General features: G+C 44.1%; 1 protein-coding gene and 1 non-coding gene across 4 annotated transcripts; one reads left to right on the top strand and one right to left on the bottom strand.

Moving 5' to 3' along the window:
• Nucleotides 1–162: 162 nt before the first annotated feature.
• On the top strand, nt 163–18,898 carry Gjc1 (gap junction protein gamma 1). 3 transcript variants are annotated; one of them, XM_070027885.1, is made up of 3 exons: nt 163–242; nt 14,052–14,118; nt 17,282–18,898. In XM_070027885.1, exon 3 carries the CDS (start codon nt 17,302–17,304, stop codon nt 18,490–18,492), a length of 1,191 nt encoding a protein of 396 aa, XP_069883986.1. In that variant the 5' UTR covers nt 163–242; nt 14,052–14,118; nt 17,282–17,301; the 3' UTR covers nt 18,493–18,898. The 3 variants fall into 3 exon arrangements, with proteins under 3 accessions (XP_069883986.1, XP_069883984.1, XP_069883985.1); XM_070027883.1 differs by lacking the exon at nt 163–242 and adding an exon at nt 673–805; XM_070027884.1 differs by lacking the exon at nt 163–242 and adding an exon at nt 1,261–1,293.
• On the bottom strand, nt 13,438–13,574 carry LOC138831252 (small nucleolar RNA SNORA70). The gene has a single exon (XR_011373194.1). It is a non-coding gene; the product is annotated as a small nucleolar RNA SNORA70 (small nucleolar RNA).
• Nucleotides 18,899–20,966: the final 2,068 nt, after the last annotated feature.

The following is a 20,966-nucleotide window of genomic DNA, read 5'->3' as shown; positions in this document are numbered from 1 at the left end:
GGCTACAAGGAGTTAAGAGGAAATGGCCTATTAGGGTCTTGCTAATCCGAGAAGTCCAGGACCTCAAAAGTATCTGGAAAGCCAGGAAAAGCGTGGATTTAAGGAAGCCAGGGTGGTTGATCCACCGAGGGAGTGTGCGATCCTCGAGTTCGCGCAGCCCTCGGCGTCCCGGGTGAACGAACGCTCGGCAGGGAGCGCACCCCCCCAACGCTGGGGTCGTCGACCCTAGCCAGGGTGCCCAGGTAGGGCGGGTCCTCTTCGCGCCGTTAGCCGGCCGCCGCCTCCGAAGCTCGGCCCGGGAAAAGGGGGGTGGGGTGGGGAGAGACTCCGAGCCCGCCCCCACCCGGGCTCCGAACCCCACGCGGGTGGGGGTCCGCTACACGTGCTGCCGCCACCACCGCGTCCAGGACCTCCCGGGAACGCACGCGACCCCGACCCCGGAAAGTTGGCGCCCGCGCTCCGGCCCGCGCGCTCCGGGGTGCCCCCTCCCTCCCGCGCGAGCGCCACGAGCCCGCGCGCCCCCTACTCCCAGGCCGCGGTGGGACGCCCCCGCCCCCACCGCGGCGCGTAGTGCGCAGGCGCCTCCCCGCGGGTCCCGGCGGCGGGAGCGGGAGCGGGAGCGGGAGCGGGGGTGACGGCGGCGGCGGGAGCGGCTCCAGCCTGGGTTGGAGACCGAGGCGGTGGTGGCGGAGGAGAGACGAGGGTGGCGACGAAGGAGATGGCGACGCGGGGCCCATGAGGCGGGGGCCGGCGGGACGGGCCGAGGCCCGGCGGAGGAGGCGGCTCCGGGGACCCCCGCCGCCCGGTGAGGAGCGGCCGCCGCAGCGCTGGCTGAGGGGAAGCGGGCTGGGGCGGGGCTCGGGGACGGCTGGGAGCACTCGAAGGGAGCCCTGGAAAGGGGCCGAGGAGAGCGGGAGGCGGTGTCCGGGGAGGAACCAGCCCGGGGACCGGAGAGGGGCGCTGCTAGGGGTTCCCGCCGAGCCCCGCCGCCGCCCCGTGTCCCGCCGGCGCGCCTCCCGCCCGCCCTCGCTTTGTCCCCGGGCGCGCGGCTCTCAAATTGGGAGGGAAACGGCCTGGGGGGGTTGGGGGGCTCGGCCAGGGGGCCGGGGCGGTGGCGGCGCTCCCCGGGCAGGTCCCCGGAGCGGTTGGGAGCGGAGGGCCGGCCGGGCGGCCGGGCGCTGGGCGGCGGGTCTTTGTCTGCGGACCGCGGCCCCTGCCTTCGCGGCGGGCGGCATGCGGCTTCGTTGGGCTCCGGCGCCACCAGCCGCGTCCTGATTCCCGCCTCACGTCCAGGTAGCGAACGAGGATTTTTAGTTCGAAGGTCCCGCTGGAAGCGGGACCTGGGCGGGAAGACCGGGCTCCCTGCTTTCAGATTAATGGCGTTTTCGGCGCTTGAGATGACTTTTCCTTCACTTAGGGAAACTTTTGGAGCATAGTGTGTGTGTGTGTGTGTGTGTGTGGGTTCTTGATTGTTCTTCCTCGAGTGTCCAGATTCAAAATTGAGAGAAGGCGCTAAGGCTTTGAAGGTGGGTCGGCTTTGAAGGCGGGTTGGCGGCTGCGTTGTTTATAGATTTTGAGTCCCTCCCCACTCCTCCCTTTTAATATTTTTTTTTTTTTTTGCGATTGTTTGGTTTGGATTGCGTTTTCTTTGCGAAGCGGGTGAATTTGGCTTTATTCATTTGAGGGAATTTGAAGGAATTCATTTGAGGAACTGTTCAGGTCGATTTCATTATGCTCACGATTTATTTTGGTCGCATGTAGTCGCGGTGAAATCGAGTTAATTAAGTTACAATAAAGTGTTCTCTTGTCCGATAAGCCTAAAGTTAATGTTTGTGTATCCCTAAACGTGAATATTTGTGAAAACGTTATAACATCAAGCCTTATGAATGAAAGATTTTAATGCTCTAATGATAAGCAGATAACAGCATAGCTATAGTAAATTCATATCTAAAGGGAAAAGGATTAATCATGCAATTTTTGAATCAAATTCTTCCCCCTCCCCCCGAAACAATAGTGCAAAAAGAAAAAAGAACCCTACAAACTCACAAGCTTAATTGTACGATTCTTGATTTAAAAACATGAATTATGGTTAAATTTGCCAATTTCTTTTGTGAACAGGGCAGGAACTTATATTGTAGTTGCTTTAGATTATTTTAGAATGAAAGAAACATGCACTAACTTTTCTTTGTAAAAGGCAAAAAGCTCTGGTAAACAAGTTCATTTTTGCTAATTTTTGTTTTTGAGAGACGATGTTTTCCTGTGTAGGTTGGGAAAAGTGTTCACCGGTTCTTTGTGTTCGGAGTTCTGTAGGCAAAGGACACTTTGAAGAGAAGACATAGAAGTTATATGGAAAATTTGTAAATGTGTGTTCTGATTTGTAATGGTTTGATACTACTTTCTGCTTGTCTTAAACCATTGTGCATTTCCCCAACATATTTCAAACACCACTTTATAGCTTGTATAGAATGGTATCTACTTGCTCTCTGTTCAAACAAGGTGGTACTTGGAAGGCAGAAATTACGGTCTTCTGGATTACAGGAGGATATTAAATGTACCCCCAGTTTGGGATACATAGCAAGATCCTGTCTTTATTCACTTCATGGGGCTAGTGTAGTTTTAGCCTTTGATGTAGAGGAGTTAAGAAGTTAACATATCTCTTACCACTGGAGCCACAGCTCCAAACCTTCTTAGTGGGTTAAAATAGGGATAAAAGTCTGGATGGACTTTCCTATACGGGATCCTGAAATCTCAGCCTCCTTGAGTAGGTAAGATAACAGGTGTGAGCCTTGGGCACCTGGTGCTCTTAGTTTTTTGTTTGTTTTTTGTCAGTCATGTGGCTTGAACTCTGGGCTTGGGCACTGTCCCTGCGCTCTTCAGCTCAAGGCGAGCGCTCTACCACTTGAGCCACAGCACCACTTGCGGTTTTCTAGTGGTTTATTGGAGATAAGAGTCTCACGGAGTTTCCTGCCCAGGTTGGCTTTGAACCAGGATCCTCAGATCTCAGCCTCCTGAGTAGCTAGGATTACAGGCGTGAGCCACTGGCACCTGGCTCTTTGTTTGTTTGTTTGTTTGTTTTTAATGTGTGCCAGTCTTTAGGTTTGAACGCAGAGCCTAGGTGCTGTCCCTGAGCTGAGCTTTTTTTTTCCTCAAGGCTAGTCCTCTACCACTTGAGCCACAGCTGTGCTTTTTGCTTTTCCTGCCTGGCTGGTTTCAAACCTTGATCCAGATCTCAGGCTCCTGAGTAGCCAGGATTACAAAGCACCTGGCATCCCAGCTGTTCTGTTCTGTTTGCCTGTCCTGGGGCTTGAACTCAGGGTTGAGGTACTGTCCCTGAGCTTCTTTTGCTCAAGATTAGCCCTCTTACCACTTGAACCATGGTACTACTTCAAGCTTTTTCTGTTTATGTAGTGCTTAAGAATCGAACCCAGGGTTTCATGCATGCTAGGCAAGCACTCTACCACTAAGCCACATTCCCAGTCCTTTTTGTTGGTTTTATAACTGTATACATCAGCTAGAGAGTAGGAATGCAGGCTTCTGTCTCTGATTATTGGTCCTTCCCATCCAGTTCTGGGCTCACCTATGAACTCAGTAATATAGATCTTAAAATACAAGATACATAATTAAAATCCAGAGCACCATTCTTTAAATAAATACATGTTATTCTGTGCCTAACTCCTAGTGCAAAGTAATGTTACAGAAAACCACTATTTATTTGACTCACTCCAAAATTAATAAGACTCTGTGTATGTTTGTGTGAGAGAGACAGAAATGTATTAATCTGGATAGTTAAGTGCAACAGGGGGTACAGTTACTTCTGAACTAATGCCTAACACATGTGGCTGGTATTAAAAATATTGGGTGAAAAAAAATTGAGCAAAGAAAGAGGTAACATCATTCACTTTATAAAACCATACCCTAAACCAGGTAGTGCTGGTAATTCACGCTTGTAATCCTAGCTACTCAGAAGTTTGAGGTTTGAGGATTGTAATTCAAAGCTAGTCTGGGCAGGAAAGTCCATGAGACTCTTATCTCCCATGTAACCAGCAGAAAACTGGACTAGGCTTAAGGTGGTAGAATGTTAGCCTTGAGTGCAAAAGCTCAGGGACATTGCCCAGCCCCTGAGTTCAAGCCCCATACCTTGCTGGGCTCTGGTGCCTGTAATCCTAGCTACTCAGAGGGGCTGAGATCTGAGGATTGCAATTCGAAGCCAGTGTGGGCGGGAAAGCCCTATGAAATTCTTACCTCCAATTAGCTACCCAAAAAGCCAAAAGTATGGAGCTGGGAAATTGCCTCAGTTGTAGAGTGCTTGCCTTGCATGCATGAGGCCCTGGGTTCCATTGCTCAGCACCACATAAGCAGAAAAAGCCAGAAGTGGTGCTGTGGCTCAAGTGGTAGAGTGCTAGCCTTGAGCTGAAGAGCTGAGGGACAGTGCCCAGGCCCAGAATTCAGGTCCCACGACCGGACCCACGCGCCCCAACCAAAAAAAAAGTGAATGACAAGATAGTCAATTCTGATTTACATGAGTAGTGGATCCATGTGTTTTACAAAGACTGAATATGGTTGCCAACACAAAGGCTATTTTATTTTTCAAATCTGTAGAAAAATGTTACCCAAAAGGTCTTTCTGAAATAAGATATTTAATTATAGATAGCATTTTAATTTGATTTAATTTTATTTGGGATTTGTAGACAATCTCTGTATCTAAGGCTGGCCTCTAATTCTAGATCCTCCTGCTTATACCCCCAAGTGCTAGGATTACAGGTGTGGGACACCTGGGCTTCATGGAACTATGATATCACTGAATTATATTCTTAGCCCCAGTTCCCCCCCCCCAAAAAAAAATCAGGTGCATAAGTATCTGGCACTGAGCTAGGTAAAGATGCAAAGATAAATACTATGTGTGTTTTTCCTTCAAAGTACTTCTTAGCAATTTGGAAGTTACCTGAAATCTTTGGAAAAAATAATTTTATAGGTTTCAGAATAATTTGAGCCGGGCGCTGGTGGCGCACGCTTCTAATCCTAGTTACTCAGGAGGCTGAGATCTGAGGATCATGGTTCAAAGCCAGCCCGAGCAGGAAAGTTTGTGAGACTCTTATCTCTAATAAACCACTAGAAAACCGGAAGTGGAGCTGTGGCTCAAGTGGTAGAGCTCTTGCCTTGAGCTGAAGAGTACAGAGACAGCGCCCAAGCCCAGAGTTCAAGCCCCATGACTGATCAAAAACAACAACAGAATAATTTGATGATTTTTCTCTAAAGAAAAAGAGTACATTTTATATTAACACCCCCCCTGCCCGGCGCCCTGTTTTTTGTTTTGTTTTGTTTTGTTTTTGTTTTTTTGGGGTTTTGTTTTGTTTTTGTTTTTGGTCCGGTCCTGGGGTCTGAACTCTGGGCCTGGGCGCTGTCCCTCAGCTCTTCAGCTCAAGGCTAGCGCTCTACCACTTGAGCCACAGCGCCACTTCCGGCTTTTTCTTTTTGCTTATGTGATGCTGAGGAATCGAACCCAGGGCTTCAGGCATGCAAGGCAAGCGCTCTACCACTGAGCCACCTTCCTAGCCCCGGTTTTTGGGTTTTTTTTTTGCCGGTCCTGGGACTCGAATTCTGGGCTTGGGTGCTGTCCTTAAGCTTTTGTCATTAAGGCTACTGCTCTACCACTTGAGTCACAGCTCCCCTTCTGGGTTTTTGTTCTTAATTGGAGATAAGAATCTCACAGACTTTACTAGGTTTATATATGTGAGCAATTCGTGCCCAGTTTCACATATTCCATTCTTATTCTCTAATGTATAAACTTTTCAAATTCTCACATAGTTGCACAGATTGTTTCCATCGATGTCTTTATAGGACTTATTAATTTAAACTCAATTGTTGCTTAACTGATGAGTTATAACATACCTTTTGAGAATGTTCAGGGTAAAGTAGAATTGGACTCTATTTTTAGGGAATTCCTTTGACTCATTCTTGGGCCTGGGATTCCTAATTGCCCATCTAGAGTAGATGTTTATTTGGAGTCAAAGTTTTCCATCTCCTGGGTTTGGCTATTCCTCAGATCCTTGCCAACTGTCCTATCAGCCAGAGCATTAATTAATGGTTATAAGTCTATCCTTGGTCTTGCTGTCTTCTCTAAAACTTAACTGACTCCATGCCTTCAGTTACCATATGTGTTTTGACTATTCCTAAATTTTTTTTTTTCGGTCATGGGGCTTGAACTCTGGGCCTGGATGCTGTCCCTCAGCTCTTCAGCTCAAGGTAAGTGCTCTACCAGTTGAGCCATACCGCCACTTACAGTTTTCTGAGTGGCTTATTGGAGATAAGAGTCTCAGGGACTTTCCTGCCAAGCTGGCATTGAACCGCGATCCTCAGATCTCAGCCTCCTGAGTAGCTAGGACTACAGGCGTGAGCCACCGGTGCCCAGCTATTCCTAAATTTTTATCTGTAACCCATTTTGTCTTTAGTATATTGGGATTTGAACTCAAGGCATTGAGCTTGCTAGTCAGGTATCTACCACTTGAGCTGTGTCCTGAGACCACTCAGGGCTGGGCAGAAGTGGCTCACACCTGTAATCCTAGATCTGAGGATTGTGGTTCAATGCCAGCCTGGGCAGGAAAGTCCCTGAGACTCTTATCTCCAATTAACCACCAGAAAACCAGAAGTGGAATTGTGGCTCAAGTGGTAGAGTGCTCACCTTGAGCTGAAGAGCTGAGGGATGGCGCCCAGGCCCAGAATTCAAGACCCATGACTGATCTCCCCTCCCCCCCCCAAAAAAAAAAAAAAAAGCTCAGGAAGAGCACCCAGCCTCAGGACTGGTACAAAAAAGAAAAGAAAAAGAACTACCCTCTGGGTAAGAAAGAGTAATAGAGGAGGTAAAATTGATCAAAGTACATCATATTCATATATTCACATTATAGAAATCTCAGAAGGAAACCCTTCTGTACAATTAATATAAAAAATTACTCTTTGAAGCTGGGCGCCAGTGGCTCACGCCTGTAATCCTAGCTACTTAGGAGGCTGAGATCTGAGGATCTCGATTCAAAGCCAGCCCGGGCAGGAAAGTACATGAAACTCTTATCTCCAATAAACCACTAGAAAACCGGAAGTGGCGCTGTAGCTCAAGTGGTAGAGCACTAGCCTTGAGCTGAAGAGTTGAGGGACAGCGCCCAGGCCCAGAGTTCAAGTTCCACAACAACAACAACAAAAAATTTACTCTTTGGACTCTTTGTATTTTACTCTGGAATAGACATTTTTTGGGCAGGGGGAAGTCCGGTCGTGGGGCCTGAACATCTGGGCCTGGGCGCTGTCTCTCAGCTCTTCAGCTCAAGGCTAGCACTCTACCACTTGAGCCACAGTACTACTTCCGGCTTTTTCTGCTTATGTGATGCTAAGGAATCAAACCCAGGGCCTCATGCATGCAAGGCAAGCGCTCTACCACTGAGCCACCTTCCCAGCCCTGGAAAAGATTTTTTTATATTAAGTACTGCCTTCTATATCCAAGAGGATGTATAATAACTGTACAAAAGATTCTATGAGGTTTCTAGTATAAATAACAAGATCTGGTCTCTAGCAACTCTTGGGTATTATAGTTAGGCTGTTTTCTGATTTGTTGCCTAATTAGGCCTTTATGAAATATGCAAATATTATGAAATTTGTACCCTGAAATTTGTACTCTGAAATTCCTGAGGGCTTTTGTTGCATAGTAAAAACTTTGCAAACTATTGCATGCTTATTATAGAAAATAAAGAAAAGCCCTGGGCCTGGATGCTGTCCCTCAGCTCTTCATCTCAAGGCAAGCGCTCTACCACTTGAGCCACAGTGCCACTTCTCATTTTCTAGTGTTTAATTGGAGCTAAGATATTCCTGTCTGGGCTGGCTTTGAACCTTGATCCTCAGGAAGTGGCGCTGCAGCTCAAGTGGTAGAGTGCTAGCCTTGAGCTGAAGAACTGAGGGGCAGTGCCCAGGCCCAGAGTTCAAGCCACGAGACTGACCAAAAAAAAAAAAAAAAGAATTGGCCATGAACCTTGATCCTCAGGTATCAACCTCCTGAGTAACTATGAGTACAAGAATGAGCCACCAGCCTCCGGCATGACTAGCATTTCTAATTCTATATGAAGTCTCTGACTCTTTTGCCCTTTTCTGTCTTTGAACTTCAATCCTATGACCTCAAACTGTTTTATTTTTTATTTTTTATTTTTTTTTTATTTTTATTTTTTGCCAGTCATGGGGCCTGAACTCTGGGTCTGGGCGCTGTCCCTCAGCTCTTCAGCTCAAGGCTAGCGCTCTACCACTGGAGCCACAGCGCCACTTCCAGCTTTTTCTGTTTATGTGGTGCTGAGGAATCGAACCCAGGGCCTCATGCTTGCAAGGCATGCACTCTACCACTGAGCTACCTTCCCAGCCCTCAAACTGTTTTATGATACTGGTTTTGGGCTTAATTCAGGGCCTCTTACTCTCACTTGGCTTTTTCCGCTCAAAACTTGTACTGTACTCCTTGAGCCTCACCTCTGTTTCCAGCTTTTTTTTTTTTTTGCAGATTCATTGGAGATAAGAATCTCAGGGACTTTTCTGCTGGGACTTTTTTTTTTTTTTTTTTTTTTTTGCAGATTCATTGGAGATAAGAATCTCAGGGACTTTTCTGCTGGGACTGTCTTTGAATCTTGATCCTCAAATCACAGCCTCTTGAGTAGCTTGAGTAACTGGCACCTGGCTATATTTTTGCTCTTTATCTCCATCTTCTTTACATGAGTATGTTCAGTTTGTGAAAATGGGAATATATAGAGAGAGGGGCGTGGGGAGAGAAAGAGAGATTGTTTTTAACTTTTAATTTATTTATTTTTCAGTCCTAGGGCTTGAACTCAGAGCCTGAATGCTGTCCCTGAGCCTTTTTGCTGAAGGCTTTACCACTTTGAGCCACAACACCACTTCTGGTTTTATTGTGGCTAATTGGAGATTACAGTCTCATGGACTTTCCTGCCAGGGCTGGCTTAGAACCATGATCCTTAGATCTCAGCCTCCTGAGTAGCTAGATTAAAGTGTGAGCCACTGGCACCCAGCCTGCACTTTTGTCTTAAGACATTCATTTTTCTAGACTGAACACTCTTCAGACATTTGGTTTGATGTAAGCTTAGGCTGTTTTGGATGTGTATACCAATGCTGTCCTTGAATGAAGACAGTCACACTTGGAGACATGGTGAAAGGATGCATTATCCCAAGTTTTCCATACTTTTCCAGCTGGTTCCTGACTGTTCATGTATTCAAGTACAATGGCTCTTTGCCAGGGCAGATTGGCACTTCTACCCACAATGGTTCATTTTATTTCCTCGTTGGTTGATAGAGCCAAGATTTCAAAGTATTCTCTTTTGAAATGGTTATAAAATTTAATTTGTGATAAATTATATTTTGAGTTTTTCAAACATTGTCCATAGCCAGGAATTCTTTTGAAAACAAGTTGTTTTCATGTTTGTGATTTGTAGATTACTATTTGCAAGTTAGCTACCATAATGCTTTTACTTAGAAATTGTCACCAACTAGTTATTAAGCATCTATTATCATTCATGTGGAATTAACTTCCACTTAAAACGTTCCAGTTAAACAAAACTTCATTATAAACCCTTTAATTGATTCCCTGTCTCTGCACATAAAGTAGATTCATTCAGGGCTGTGAGTCACTAACATGAGTCTTAATAGATTGCTAAACCCAAAATCTGAGATACACAGATAGTTAATGCATACTTGGACTCATGGTGAGTCAGTATTGAAATGTTTTTAGTGCAATCCTAGTATAAATTCTCTGGGATGACTGTTTGGAAAGTGTCTTTTTGAAAAATTAATGTCTTATTGCTTAATTTTACTTCTGTTACTTTGCTTCCTGCCTATCCCTGGAGTACTGAATTCCACATATTTTTCAGTTGTTTTATGAATTTTACTGTGCTGGATATAATTTTTCAGCAAATGTTAACATAAAATACCTTAGAAATCTTCTAATTTGATATTCTCCAATTCACAAATGAAAATGTGGAAAGAAACTGATTCCTGAGGTTCCTGAATCACATTCCAAAAATCTCTTGGCTCCTAGTCCAGTACTTGTTATGGCTCAGTTTCATGAAATTTAAGGTTAAGAATAGCTCTTTTTAGATAATTTTAGTTCATCTTGGATTTTGTTTTTGCTTAGAAAAAAATTAGTATTTTAATGTTAAAATGGGTTCCATTTTTATATGGATTTCATTTTTAATTAGGAAGTTAAAACTTGATTCTGGTCTATTTGTATTTGTTTTTGCTTTTATAAAACCTTTATAGAAGGCTGGGAAGGTGGCTCAGTGGTAGAGCACTTGCCTCGCATGCATGTGGACCTGGGTTTGATTCCTCAGCAACCACAGAAAAAAGCCAGAAAAAGTCAGAAGTGGTGCTATGGCTCAAGTGGTAGAGCGCTAGCCTTGAGCTGAAGAGCTGAGGGACAGCGCGTAGGCCCAGAGTTCAGGCCCCACAATCGAAAAAAAAAAAAAAGGTTTATAGAGCCAAGCACTGGTAGCTCACACCTGCAAACCCTAGGTACTCAGAAGGCTGAGATCTGAGGACTGTGGTTCAAAGCCAGCTGGAACAGGAAAGTCCATGAGAGTCTTATCTCCAATTAACCACCACAAAACCAGAAGTGGGCGCTGTGGCTCAAAGTGGTAGAGCACAAGCCTTGAGCACAAAAGCTCAGAGACAGTGCCCAGTGAGTTCAAGCCCCATGATGGACAAAAAACAAAACAAAAAAAAAGAAACAAAGAAAAAATAACCTTTATAGAGCTGGGTACTGGGGCTCATGCCTGTAATCCTAACTACTCATGAGGCTGAGATCCACAGATAATGGTTTGAAGCCAGCCCAGGCAGGAAAGTCCATGAGACTCTTAACTCCACTTAACCTGGAAGAAGAGTATTGACTCAGATGGTAGAGCACTAGCCTTGAGCAAAAAGCATAGGGACAGCACCCAGACCTTGAGTTCAAGCCTAAGGACAGGCACACACACACACAAATAAAATAAAAAGAACAACCTTTAGAACAGTAGTACATTAAAAAAAATTTTTTTTATTAGTCATGGGGCTTGAACTTAGGGCTTGGGCACTGTCCTGGAGCTCTTTTGCTCAAGGCTACTGCTCTACCACTTTGAGCCACAGTAGATTTCCAGTTTTTATTTGTTTTGTTTTGTTTTCTAGTCCTAGGGCTTGAACTCAGGGCCTGGGCACTATTTCTGAGCTGCTTTTGCTCAAGGCTAACACTCTACCATTTGAGCTACAGTGCTACTTCCAGCTTTTTCTGTTTGTGTGTGGTACTGAGGAATCAAACCCAGGGCTTCATTCATACTAGGCAAGCACTCTACTACTAAGCCTCATTTCCAGTCCTCGTGGATTACTTTAAATAATAATAAAAACAAACAAACCTGGTATTTTTGGGGGGGGGTCATGGGGCTTGAACTCTGGGCCTGGGTGTTGTCCCTCAGCTCTTCAGCTCAAGGCTAGCATTCTACCACTTGAGCCACAGCACCACTTCCAGTTTTCTGGTGATTTATTGGAGATAAGAGTCTCATGAGCTTTCCTGCCTGGGCTGGCTTTGAACTGCGATCCTCAAATCAGCCTCCTGAGTAGCTAGGATTACAGGCGAGAGCCATTGAAACCCAGTTTACCAATTTGGTAAACTTTTAGCCATACCTTTTTAAAGTTGGGCAGAACCTGATAATGAAATAATTTATACTGCAATTTGCTTTTTTTTTTTTTTTTTTTTTTAATCACAGTACCGATGCAGGTGTTTTCTTTCTCTGGCTTTGTGAGCAGCTGAATCTGAAGCCACCTCCAGGGAAGAAGGGTGGCTCAGTGACTAAGCCAGCTGTTGGGTGTTTAGTTAAACAGCTTGCTCCTAAACAGCTTGCTCCTATTTGACTGCTCTGATGTTAGTGAGAGGTACTGGCTGCTCCAGGGAATCGGGCACACAGGGTGAAGAGTGTGCAAAGCTTTGTGGTGACCTGGTTTAAATCTACTGGAATTTCCCTGTTTTGACCTCTCTACCTCTCCCTCCCTCTCTCTCCTTCTCCCTCCCTCTCCTTCTTCCCTCTCTCTTCCTCTCTCTCCCCCCTTCCCTCTCCCTTTTTCCCTCTCCTCTCTCTCCCCTTCTCTCCCCTCTCTCTCTCCCCCCTCTCTCTTTCTTCTCTCTCCTCTCTTCTCTTTCTTCTGTCTTTCTCTCCTCTAGCTCTTGGAGCCGGACTGAGCTCTTTTGCTCAAGGCTAGCGCTCTATCACTTAGAGCCACAGCTCCACTTCCAATTCTGGTTGTTAATTGGAGATCAGAGTCTCAGGGACTTTTCTGCCTGGACTGGCTTTGAACTGTGATCCTCAGATCTGAGCCTCCTGAGTAGCTAGGGTTACAAACATGAGCAACCAGTGCCCAGTTTGACTTTTCTTTTTGAAGATCCTAGGGTTTGAACTCAAGGACTTGTGTTTGCTAGAGATGTTTGAGCCATGCCCCATCCCATTTTTGCCTTAGCTATTTTGGGAGTAGCACTTTGAGTTTTTATGTGTTTATGCCCAGAACTGTACTGGATTGCAATCCTCCTGTTTTCATTGTAGCTATGTTAATAGGCACACACTGTTGTTCAGCTGCTGGTTGAGATGGGGTCTTAACTTTTTTGCCTGGGCTGACTCAAACATGATCCTCTATCTTCTGTACATTTCTTTTTTTTTATTTTTTTTGCGGTCATGGGGCCTGAACTCTGGGCCTAGGCGCTGTCCCTCAGCTCTTCAGCTCAAGGCTAGCGCTCTAGCACTGGAGCCACAGTGCCACTTCCTGCTTTTTCTGTTTATGTGGTGCTGAGGAATCAAACCCAGGGCCTCATGCTTACAAGGCATGCACTCTACCGTTGAACTACCTTCCCAGCCCCTCCTCTATCTTCTGAAGGCAGTGGGTTTACCAGGTGTGAGCAACCACTTCCATCTGCTTTAGCTTCTTGTTATATGTGACCAGAATTCATCAACTTTGGGTTTTCATAAATTATTCATTCCCTGTAAAAATTTCTCTTGGAGAGGATACAAGATTTATTAGTGAGATTAAAGGGAGGGACAGCACAGTTCAAGCCTTTCATTATTGCAGGATTTGATACTTATCCCCAGGGTATCATGATTAGGAATATATTTGACCCTATGGCCATCTAGGATGCACCATTCACTTCTGAGCTACCTTGTCTATAAATTCATCCACATAAACTTGATAAAGTCCTACTTCTTTAAAATACGGGTCTTCTTGTGGTCAGGAAACTTGAAATTGTACGTGTGTTGTGCCTACTAACATACTCTTATTCTGCAGCTTGGTACAGCTGGACATGATGACCTGGCCACTGTTTCTGGACTTCACAAAGGCACCTTCAGACTTTTCTCATGTCTAAATTGCTTAAGATTAAAGATAAAAATATTCACTGGAAAGCTCTGACTTCAAGGTCCTCTAGGTCAACCATACAAACAACAGACTAGGTATACTACTAAGGAGGCTATTTACTATTTGCGGCCATTGCACACCAGCTTCTATGTGCAAAGGAACCTGGTGGGCTTATTTGGCTGCAGATCCTATCAGAGTTTTTTGGACTACAATGCCTTAAGAATCTTTAGGCTAGGGGCTGGGAAGGTGGCTCAGTGGTAGAGCGCTTGCCTTGCATGCCTGAGGCCCTGGGTTCGATTCCTCAGCACCACATAAGCAAAAAGAAAAAAGCCGGAAGTGGCGCTGTGGCTCAAGTGGTAGAGCGCTAGCTTTGAGCTGAAGAGCTGAGGGACAGCGCCCAGGCCCAGAGTTCAGGCCCCATGACCAGACCCAAAAAAAAAAAAAAAAAAAAAAAAAGAATCTTTAGGCCATTGTTACACACTATTTTTCCTACTGTTTATATTGGGAGGAGAAAACAGTGGTGTTCAAAGTCATGCCTATCTCAGTCTCATTTTTGCATGGGTGCTGTGATTCATGAAAAGCTTTTCTTCCTGAATGGCATTTTAGTGATTTGTTGTTTTCTGTGGGAAATTTATGACCTATTCTTTTCTTTTTCTTTCCAGAGAAAAAGTTGCAAGCAAAACATCATTTTTCTAAGAAAATTTGGGTAACAGAAGTTCTGGATAACAGGTAAAGTGAATTTAAACTTCTTTGATGGTGATGACAAGACATTTACAATCTAGGCACATGAACTGGGAGAGGGAAGGGAAAAGTTAGAAGGCTAATTGTACTTGGTTCAGTGGTTTCACATTTTACACATATTTGACTTAGGTGGTTTTAATCTTGATTCTGGAGTAGGTCTAGGAATCTTAGAATTAAACTATCTTTTAAAATGTTGCTTTTAGAACCAGGCACTGGTTGTTGGAGAGGGATGGTACAGGCCTGTAATCCCAGCACTTGGAAATCTGAGGCAGGAGGATCATATCTAATATAAAATAAAATAGGCTTGAGGGCATGATTCAAGCAGGAGAGCACCTGTCTAGCAGGTATGAAGTACTAAGTTCAAACCCAGTACCATCTAAAGAAATGAATAAAATAAAATTTTGTTTTAAAATAGATTTGTCTCTTGATTAGACTTAATGTCCTCACAGTACAGCTTTGCAAACACTTTTTGACATCTCCAATAAGCAAATACAGATGGGATTATAATGTTTACTATAAGAACATTCACCAGAACCTGTTGCTGTGCAGCCTAACTTGGGAATCTCTTCCTAGTTTCTGTCTTTTAGTCTTGATCACTGCTAGTTGTTTCTGTGCTGTGCTGTACCATCTCAATTCCTTTTTTTTTTTTTTTTTGGATCAAGGCTAGCACTCTACTACTTGAACCGCAGTGCCACTTCCAGCTTTTTCTGTTTATGTGGTACTGAGGAGTCAATCCCAGGGCTTTGTGCATGCTAAGCAAGCACTCTATCATGAAGCCACATTCCCAGCCCCTCCTTAATTCCTTTTAACACTTTGTCAGCTGTTCCAAAATATATGCTTCCTAATAAGCTACTTCACAGTGAAGTCTAGTCCAAGAATCCTCTATGATTTTAATGATGGTCTACATATGGCTGTACTTGTATGTTTTTAACTATATCTCACAAAGTTCTGTAGGTCTTATGAAATACTAATATATGTAAAAGGCCTAGTATACTATATCTGAGAAGTTATCTCTATGGGACCTATAATTTACGATTATTTATCTATGCTCTTGCTTGGCATTTTTGCTTAACGCTAAGACTGACATACCTCCATTTCTGGCTTTTTGCTGGTTGATTGGAGATAAAAGTCTCATGAACTTTTTTGCCTGGCTTTGAACTGTAATTCTCAGAGCTTAGCCTCTGAGTAACTATGAGTATGGAGTATAGGTGTAAGCCACTGATGCCAGCTAAAATGCTTAAGTCAAGATTTTTAATGCTAGCTCACATGGGTCAGAAGCATAGCTTGGACTTGGAACTTTTTTCTTTTTCTTTTTTCTTCTTTTTTGTCAGTTGTGGGGCTTGAACTCTGGGCCTGGGTGCTATCCCTCAGCTCTTCAGCTCAAGACAAGAGCTCTACCACTTGAACCACAGCACCACTTCTGGTTTTCTGAGTGGTTTCTTGGAGTGGTTTCTCATGGAGCTGGGTGGTGCCGGTGACTCATGCCTGTAATCCTAGCTACTCAGGAGGCTGAGATCTGAGGATTATGGTTCAAAGCCAGACTGGGCAGGAAAGTCTGTGAGACTCTAATCTCCAATAAACCACTAGAAAACCGGAAGTGGCGCTGTGACTCAAGTGGTAGAGCACTAGCCTTGAGCTGAAGAGCGCAGGGACAGCACCCAAGCCCAGAGTTCAAGCCCCACAACAGACAAAAAAAAAAAAAAATCTCATGGAATTTCTTCTTGGGCTGGCTTTGAACCACAATCTTCAGATCTCAGTCTCCTAACTTGGATTACAGGTGTGAGCCACCTACACCCTGCAATTTTTTTTTTTGGTGGCACTTGAACTCCGGGCCTTAAGCTTGTCGGGCAAGTACTCTACCACTTGAGCCATACCCCAGCCCACCATTTTTTTTTTTGGGGAGGGGGGTCTGGTCCTGGGGCCTGAACTCAGGGCCTGGGCGCTGTCCCTCAGCTCTTCAGCTCAAGGCTAGTACTCTACCACTTTAGCCACAGCGCCACTTCCGGCTTTTTTCTTTTTGCTTATGTGGTACTGAGGAATCAAACCTTGGGCCTCATGCATGCAAGGCAAGCACTCTACCACTGAGCCACCTTCCCACCATTTATTTTTAAACCAGATCTTTTTTAGGATTCTGTAAGTCCAAATAAGTATTTGTAGATTAAGGTGAATTGTCCTACCTAAGGGTAAGGTAGTAAGATAGGTATTGAACATGTGTTTGCCAAAAGCTGGTTACTCACATCTGTAATCCTAGCTAGTCAAAAGGCTGAGAATTGAGAATTAAGGTTAAAAGCCAACCCAGATTTTTAAAAAGTCATTGAGGGGCTGGGAAGGTAGCTCAGTGGTAAAGTGCTTGCCTTGCATGCCTGACACCCTGGGTTCAATTCCTCAGCACCACATAAGCAGAAAAAGCCAGAAGTGGTGCTGTGGTTCAAGTGGTAGAGTGCTAGCTTTGAGATGAACAGCTGAGGGACAGTACCCAGTCCCAGAGTCCAGGCCCCACAACCGACAAAAAAAAAAAAAAGTCATTGAGACATTCATCTCCAGTTAAGCTGGAAGTAGAATGGTGGCCCAAGTGGTAGAGTACTATCCTTGAATGAAAAAGCCAAGTGAAAACAAGATCCTGAGTTGAAGACCCAGTAGGGCCGGGTGCTGGTGGCTCACACCTGTAATCCTAGCTACTCAGGAGGCTGAGATCTGAGGATCATGGTTCAAAGCCAGCCCAGGCAGGAAGCCCCTGAGACTCTTATCTCCAATAGATCACCAGAAAACTGGAAGTGGTGCTGTGGCTCAAGTGGTAGAGCGCTAGCCTTGAGCTGAAGAGCTGAGGGACAGCACCCAGGCCCAGAGTTCAAGCCCCATGACCGACCAAAAAAAAAAAAAAAAAAGACCCAGTACTGCTCCTCTCTCTAAATTATTTCACTTTGCTTTTGAAATTAAATTTCAAGTATGCAACGGAGTAGTTCCTAGAAATCTCATGATTTAAAATGTATATTGAGGTTTTAGTATTTGTTGGGGCTAACTCATTGTTGGTACACAAGTCCACCATGTGCAAAGCCCTGTGCCCAATTCCAAGCACACACATTCCACCCTTTCCAAAATAAATTTTTAATATTTGTTGACTTTTCCCTTGGTACTTTCCCACTTTTATCAGGGCAACTCAATTGGAGCAACATGAGTTGGAGCTTCCTGACTCGCCTGCTAGAGGAGATCCACAACCATTCTACGTTTGTAGGGAAGATCTGGCTCACTGTGTTGATTGTTTTCCGGATTGTCCTAACAGCTGTAGGAGGAGAATCCATCTACTATGATGAACAAAGCAAATTTGTGTGTAATACAGAACAGCCAGGCTGTGAGAATGTCTGCTATGATGCCTTTGCACCTCTCTCCCATGTGCGCTTCTGGGTGTTCCAGATCATCTTGGTGGCAACTCCCTCTGTGATGTACCTGGGCTATGCCATTCATAAGATTGCCAAAATGGAGCATGGTGAGGCAGACAAGAAGGCAGCTCGGAGCAAACCCTATGCAATGCGTTGGAAACAACATCGGGCTCTGGAAGAAACAGAAGAGGACCATGAAGAGGATCCCATGATGTATCCAGAAATGGAATTAGAAAGTGAAAAAGAAAATAAAGAGCAGAGCCAGCCAAAACCCAAGCATGATGGCCGACGACGGATTCGGGAGGATGGGCTCATGAAAATCTATGTGTTGCAGTTGCTGGCAAGGACTGTCTTTGAGGTGGGTTTCCTAATAGGACAATATTTCCTGTATGGCTTCCAAGTCCACCCATTTTATGTGTGCAGCAGATTTCCTTGCCCTCACAAGATAGACTGTTTTATTTCTAGACCCACTGAAAAGACAATCTTCCTTCTGATAATGTATGGTGTTACAGGCCTCTGCCTATTGCTTAATATTTGGGAGATGCTTCATTTAGGGTTTGGGACCATTCGAGACTCACTAAACAGTAAGAGGAGGGAACTTGAAGATCCGGGTGCTTATAATTATCCTTTCACATGGAATACCCCATCTGCTCCCCCTGGCTATAACATTGCTGTCAAACCAGATCAAATCCAGTACACTGAATTGTCCAATGCTAAGATTGCCTACAAGCAAAACAAAGCCAACATTGCCCAGGAACAGCAATATGGCAGCCATGAGGAGCACCTCCCAGCTGATCTGGAGACGCTGCAGCGGGAGATCAGAATGGCTCAGGAACGCTTGGATCTAGCAATTCAGGCCTATCATCACCAAAACAACCCCCATGGTCCTCGGGAAAAAAAGGCCAAAGTGGGGTCCAAAGCTGGGTCTAACAAAAGTAGTGGTAGTAGTAAATCGGGGGATGGGAAGACCTCCGTCTGGATTTAATCTTGGCTGGGCTTAAAACTTGGGCTTTTCATAGTTTATGGTAAGCAACGGCTCACTGAATAATGACTTCCATTGAGTAAACATTTGGCTCTGGTTATCTTCAGGGATGCTGTTGGCTCATGATCCAAACTCAGGGGACTCTGAAGGTGGGGCTGGGATGAATAGGGAGAGGGAAACACAGTATTCCCGGGCACATGTTCTCAGCAATAATACAGTTGCAGAACTTTACATTCATGTCTTCCATATCCAGAGAAGAACAGATATATTTAAATCATTCTTGTTGAACAGTTTTTGTATGTACAGTATTATGGTACCTTTTTTTTTTTTAGTATGAGAACTTTTTTTTGTATCTGTATATTGGACTGCTGTAGTTTTTTATATTAAAAGTAAAAAAAAATCCTTATAAGTAATGCCTGTTAGGCTAGTGTTTAATTACTTTGTTTAGCAAATTCTACCCTGGGTTTAGAGTTTTCATAGATGCTACACTGAATAAAAAGTGCCTCTCATATTGCAGGAAAGGTTACAAGTATGTAAGGATTTGCAAAGAAGAGATAGCAGTTTTCAGTCCACTTTATAAAGAGGTCGGGATCTTCCCTCTTTACCTGAGAAATCTTGGGATCTCATCCTGTGACTTGAGTTGTAGCCATTCTTTGACAAAATGTTTCTAAAGGAGGTAAAGGATTCACTGAAGGATTCCTTTAAATACCAATATGGCCAGTGTGTACTTTATTAGTATATATGTAATTTAAGTTCTTTCAAAAGACTGATAGAAGGTGTCCCTAATCCGATAGCAGTGTGGAGTACCTGGCTAGAGTTGATGCTATCTAAGCTGCTTTTCAGAAAGCAAAGCCACACCTGGAAAATGATCCCTAAATAGGATGTTTAGTTGTGAACCTGTTTGATTTGCCTTAAACCTCTATCCAAAAAACTGCCTCTTTCTGGTTTCTGAAGAAGCCAGTAATGGATATTTTCTATATTTGTTAATATTAGAAGTACAATCCCACCTCTTCTAAGAATACTCAAAGGTATTTGTACTTCGAATGGCAGTTCAGATTGTTTATTTTTATAATTTGCCATGGAACTTACAGTTTACTTACTTCTGCCAATGTAAATTCCTGTCTGAATGGCCATTCTGACTTTAGGATTCTGTCTGTAAATAGACATAGAGAAATTCAGTATTTATTCTCTGTTGGCATATGTATTTGTCAGTGATAAGTTCTAATGTTCATAAAACTAGTAATTTGCAGTGTTTTCAGTCTTATTATGTTGGAGGGCATTGTTCTCCTGCTGCAATTTTATGGTTTGTCTGAAAGTGCTAAGCCTAGAGCACAAGCTTGTAAGGTGGAGTAGAGAGGCTTTGCTCCACCAGGAAGCTTTTTCATTTGAGTCTTGTTCTTTTCCAACAGAAAGCTGCTGCAAGCCACCTCTGACTTAGAAATTCTGAAAATATCACATTTTATGTCTTAATTTTGAGATGCCAGTTCTCTACTATTTAGAGGGATACTAGTTGTTTTCCTTTTTGTTTCTCCTTCCTTCCTTTTACCTTCCCCCACCAAAAAGTAGAAAACGTAACCTTCTAGCCATTCATTTACTTATATTTCATCCTTTTTTATGTTTAAATTTTAGCTTAGCTAAAGGGACAGTTTCAGAAAATGGTATATATCTATGTATCATGGACAATTAATAGACATGCAACATTTCTTTCAAATGGTTAATAAGGAAACATATAATTCTAAGAAAACAGGCAAATTTGTAACCATCTCAGCCTAACTAGGAAGAGACCTCCCAGTTCTTAAGTTGCTAGAGCTTTCAGCAGATTTCTTAATTGAAGGACACAAAATTCATATACTGTACACTGCTGGCATCTCAGTGCCTGAAGGAGAACAGAGTAGCTTTGCCAGCAGAAAGGTTGGGAATTTGAGTGATAGAGGAGTCAAGCAGAAAAGGCCAGGAAGATCCAGGCAAAGACATTCAGTGCCGGAAGCATCCACTTAGTTTACAGTGCCCTTGGTGGTTCTGTCTTGGTCAGAATGTTATCTTTTATATCTGACTAACTCATGGCAGCTTTTTGGGGGCTAAAGGGTAGGAGTAGGGATGGGGAGGTGCAGGGCCTGGATACCCTCCGTGAACATTTTTGCTCAAGGCTAGTGCCATAATACTTAAGCTGCAACTCCATTTCTGGCTTTTTTGATGGTTAATTGGAGATAAGAGTCTCATAGACTTTCCTTCCCCAGGCTGGCTTTGAACCACAATCCTCAGATCTCAAACTCCTGAGTAGCTAGGATTATAGGTGTGAGATACTGGCACTTGGTACCCTTCAGCTTCTTAAAGTTTGCAGAAAGACATTTTAAGTCACCTCCTCATATGCATACCCTTTAAATTTTCATTCTTCTGGTAAACTTTTAATTATAGCAAAAATTTCTACACTCACTTCCTTTATAGCACATTTCTTTCAGCCTTTGAACAGTTGTTTG

Source organism: Dipodomys merriami, unplaced genomic scaffold (genome assembly GCF_024711535.1).
Source record: "Dipodomys merriami isolate MVZ:Mamm:240054 unplaced genomic scaffold, mDipMer1.0.p SCAF_19, whole genome shotgun sequence".
Classification (NCBI taxonomy): Eukaryota; Metazoa; Chordata; class Mammalia; order Rodentia; family Heteromyidae; genus Dipodomys; species Dipodomys merriami.
The sequence above is the reverse complement of the archived record's forward strand: the minus strand, read 5'-3'. Positions and strand labels throughout refer to the sequence as shown.

What these genes read in the sequence shown, in the direction of transcription:
- Gjc1 (XM_070027885.1), top strand. Translation starts at nt 17,302, where the DNA reads ATGAGTTGGAGCTTCCTGACTCGCCTGCTAGAGGAGATCCACAACCAT.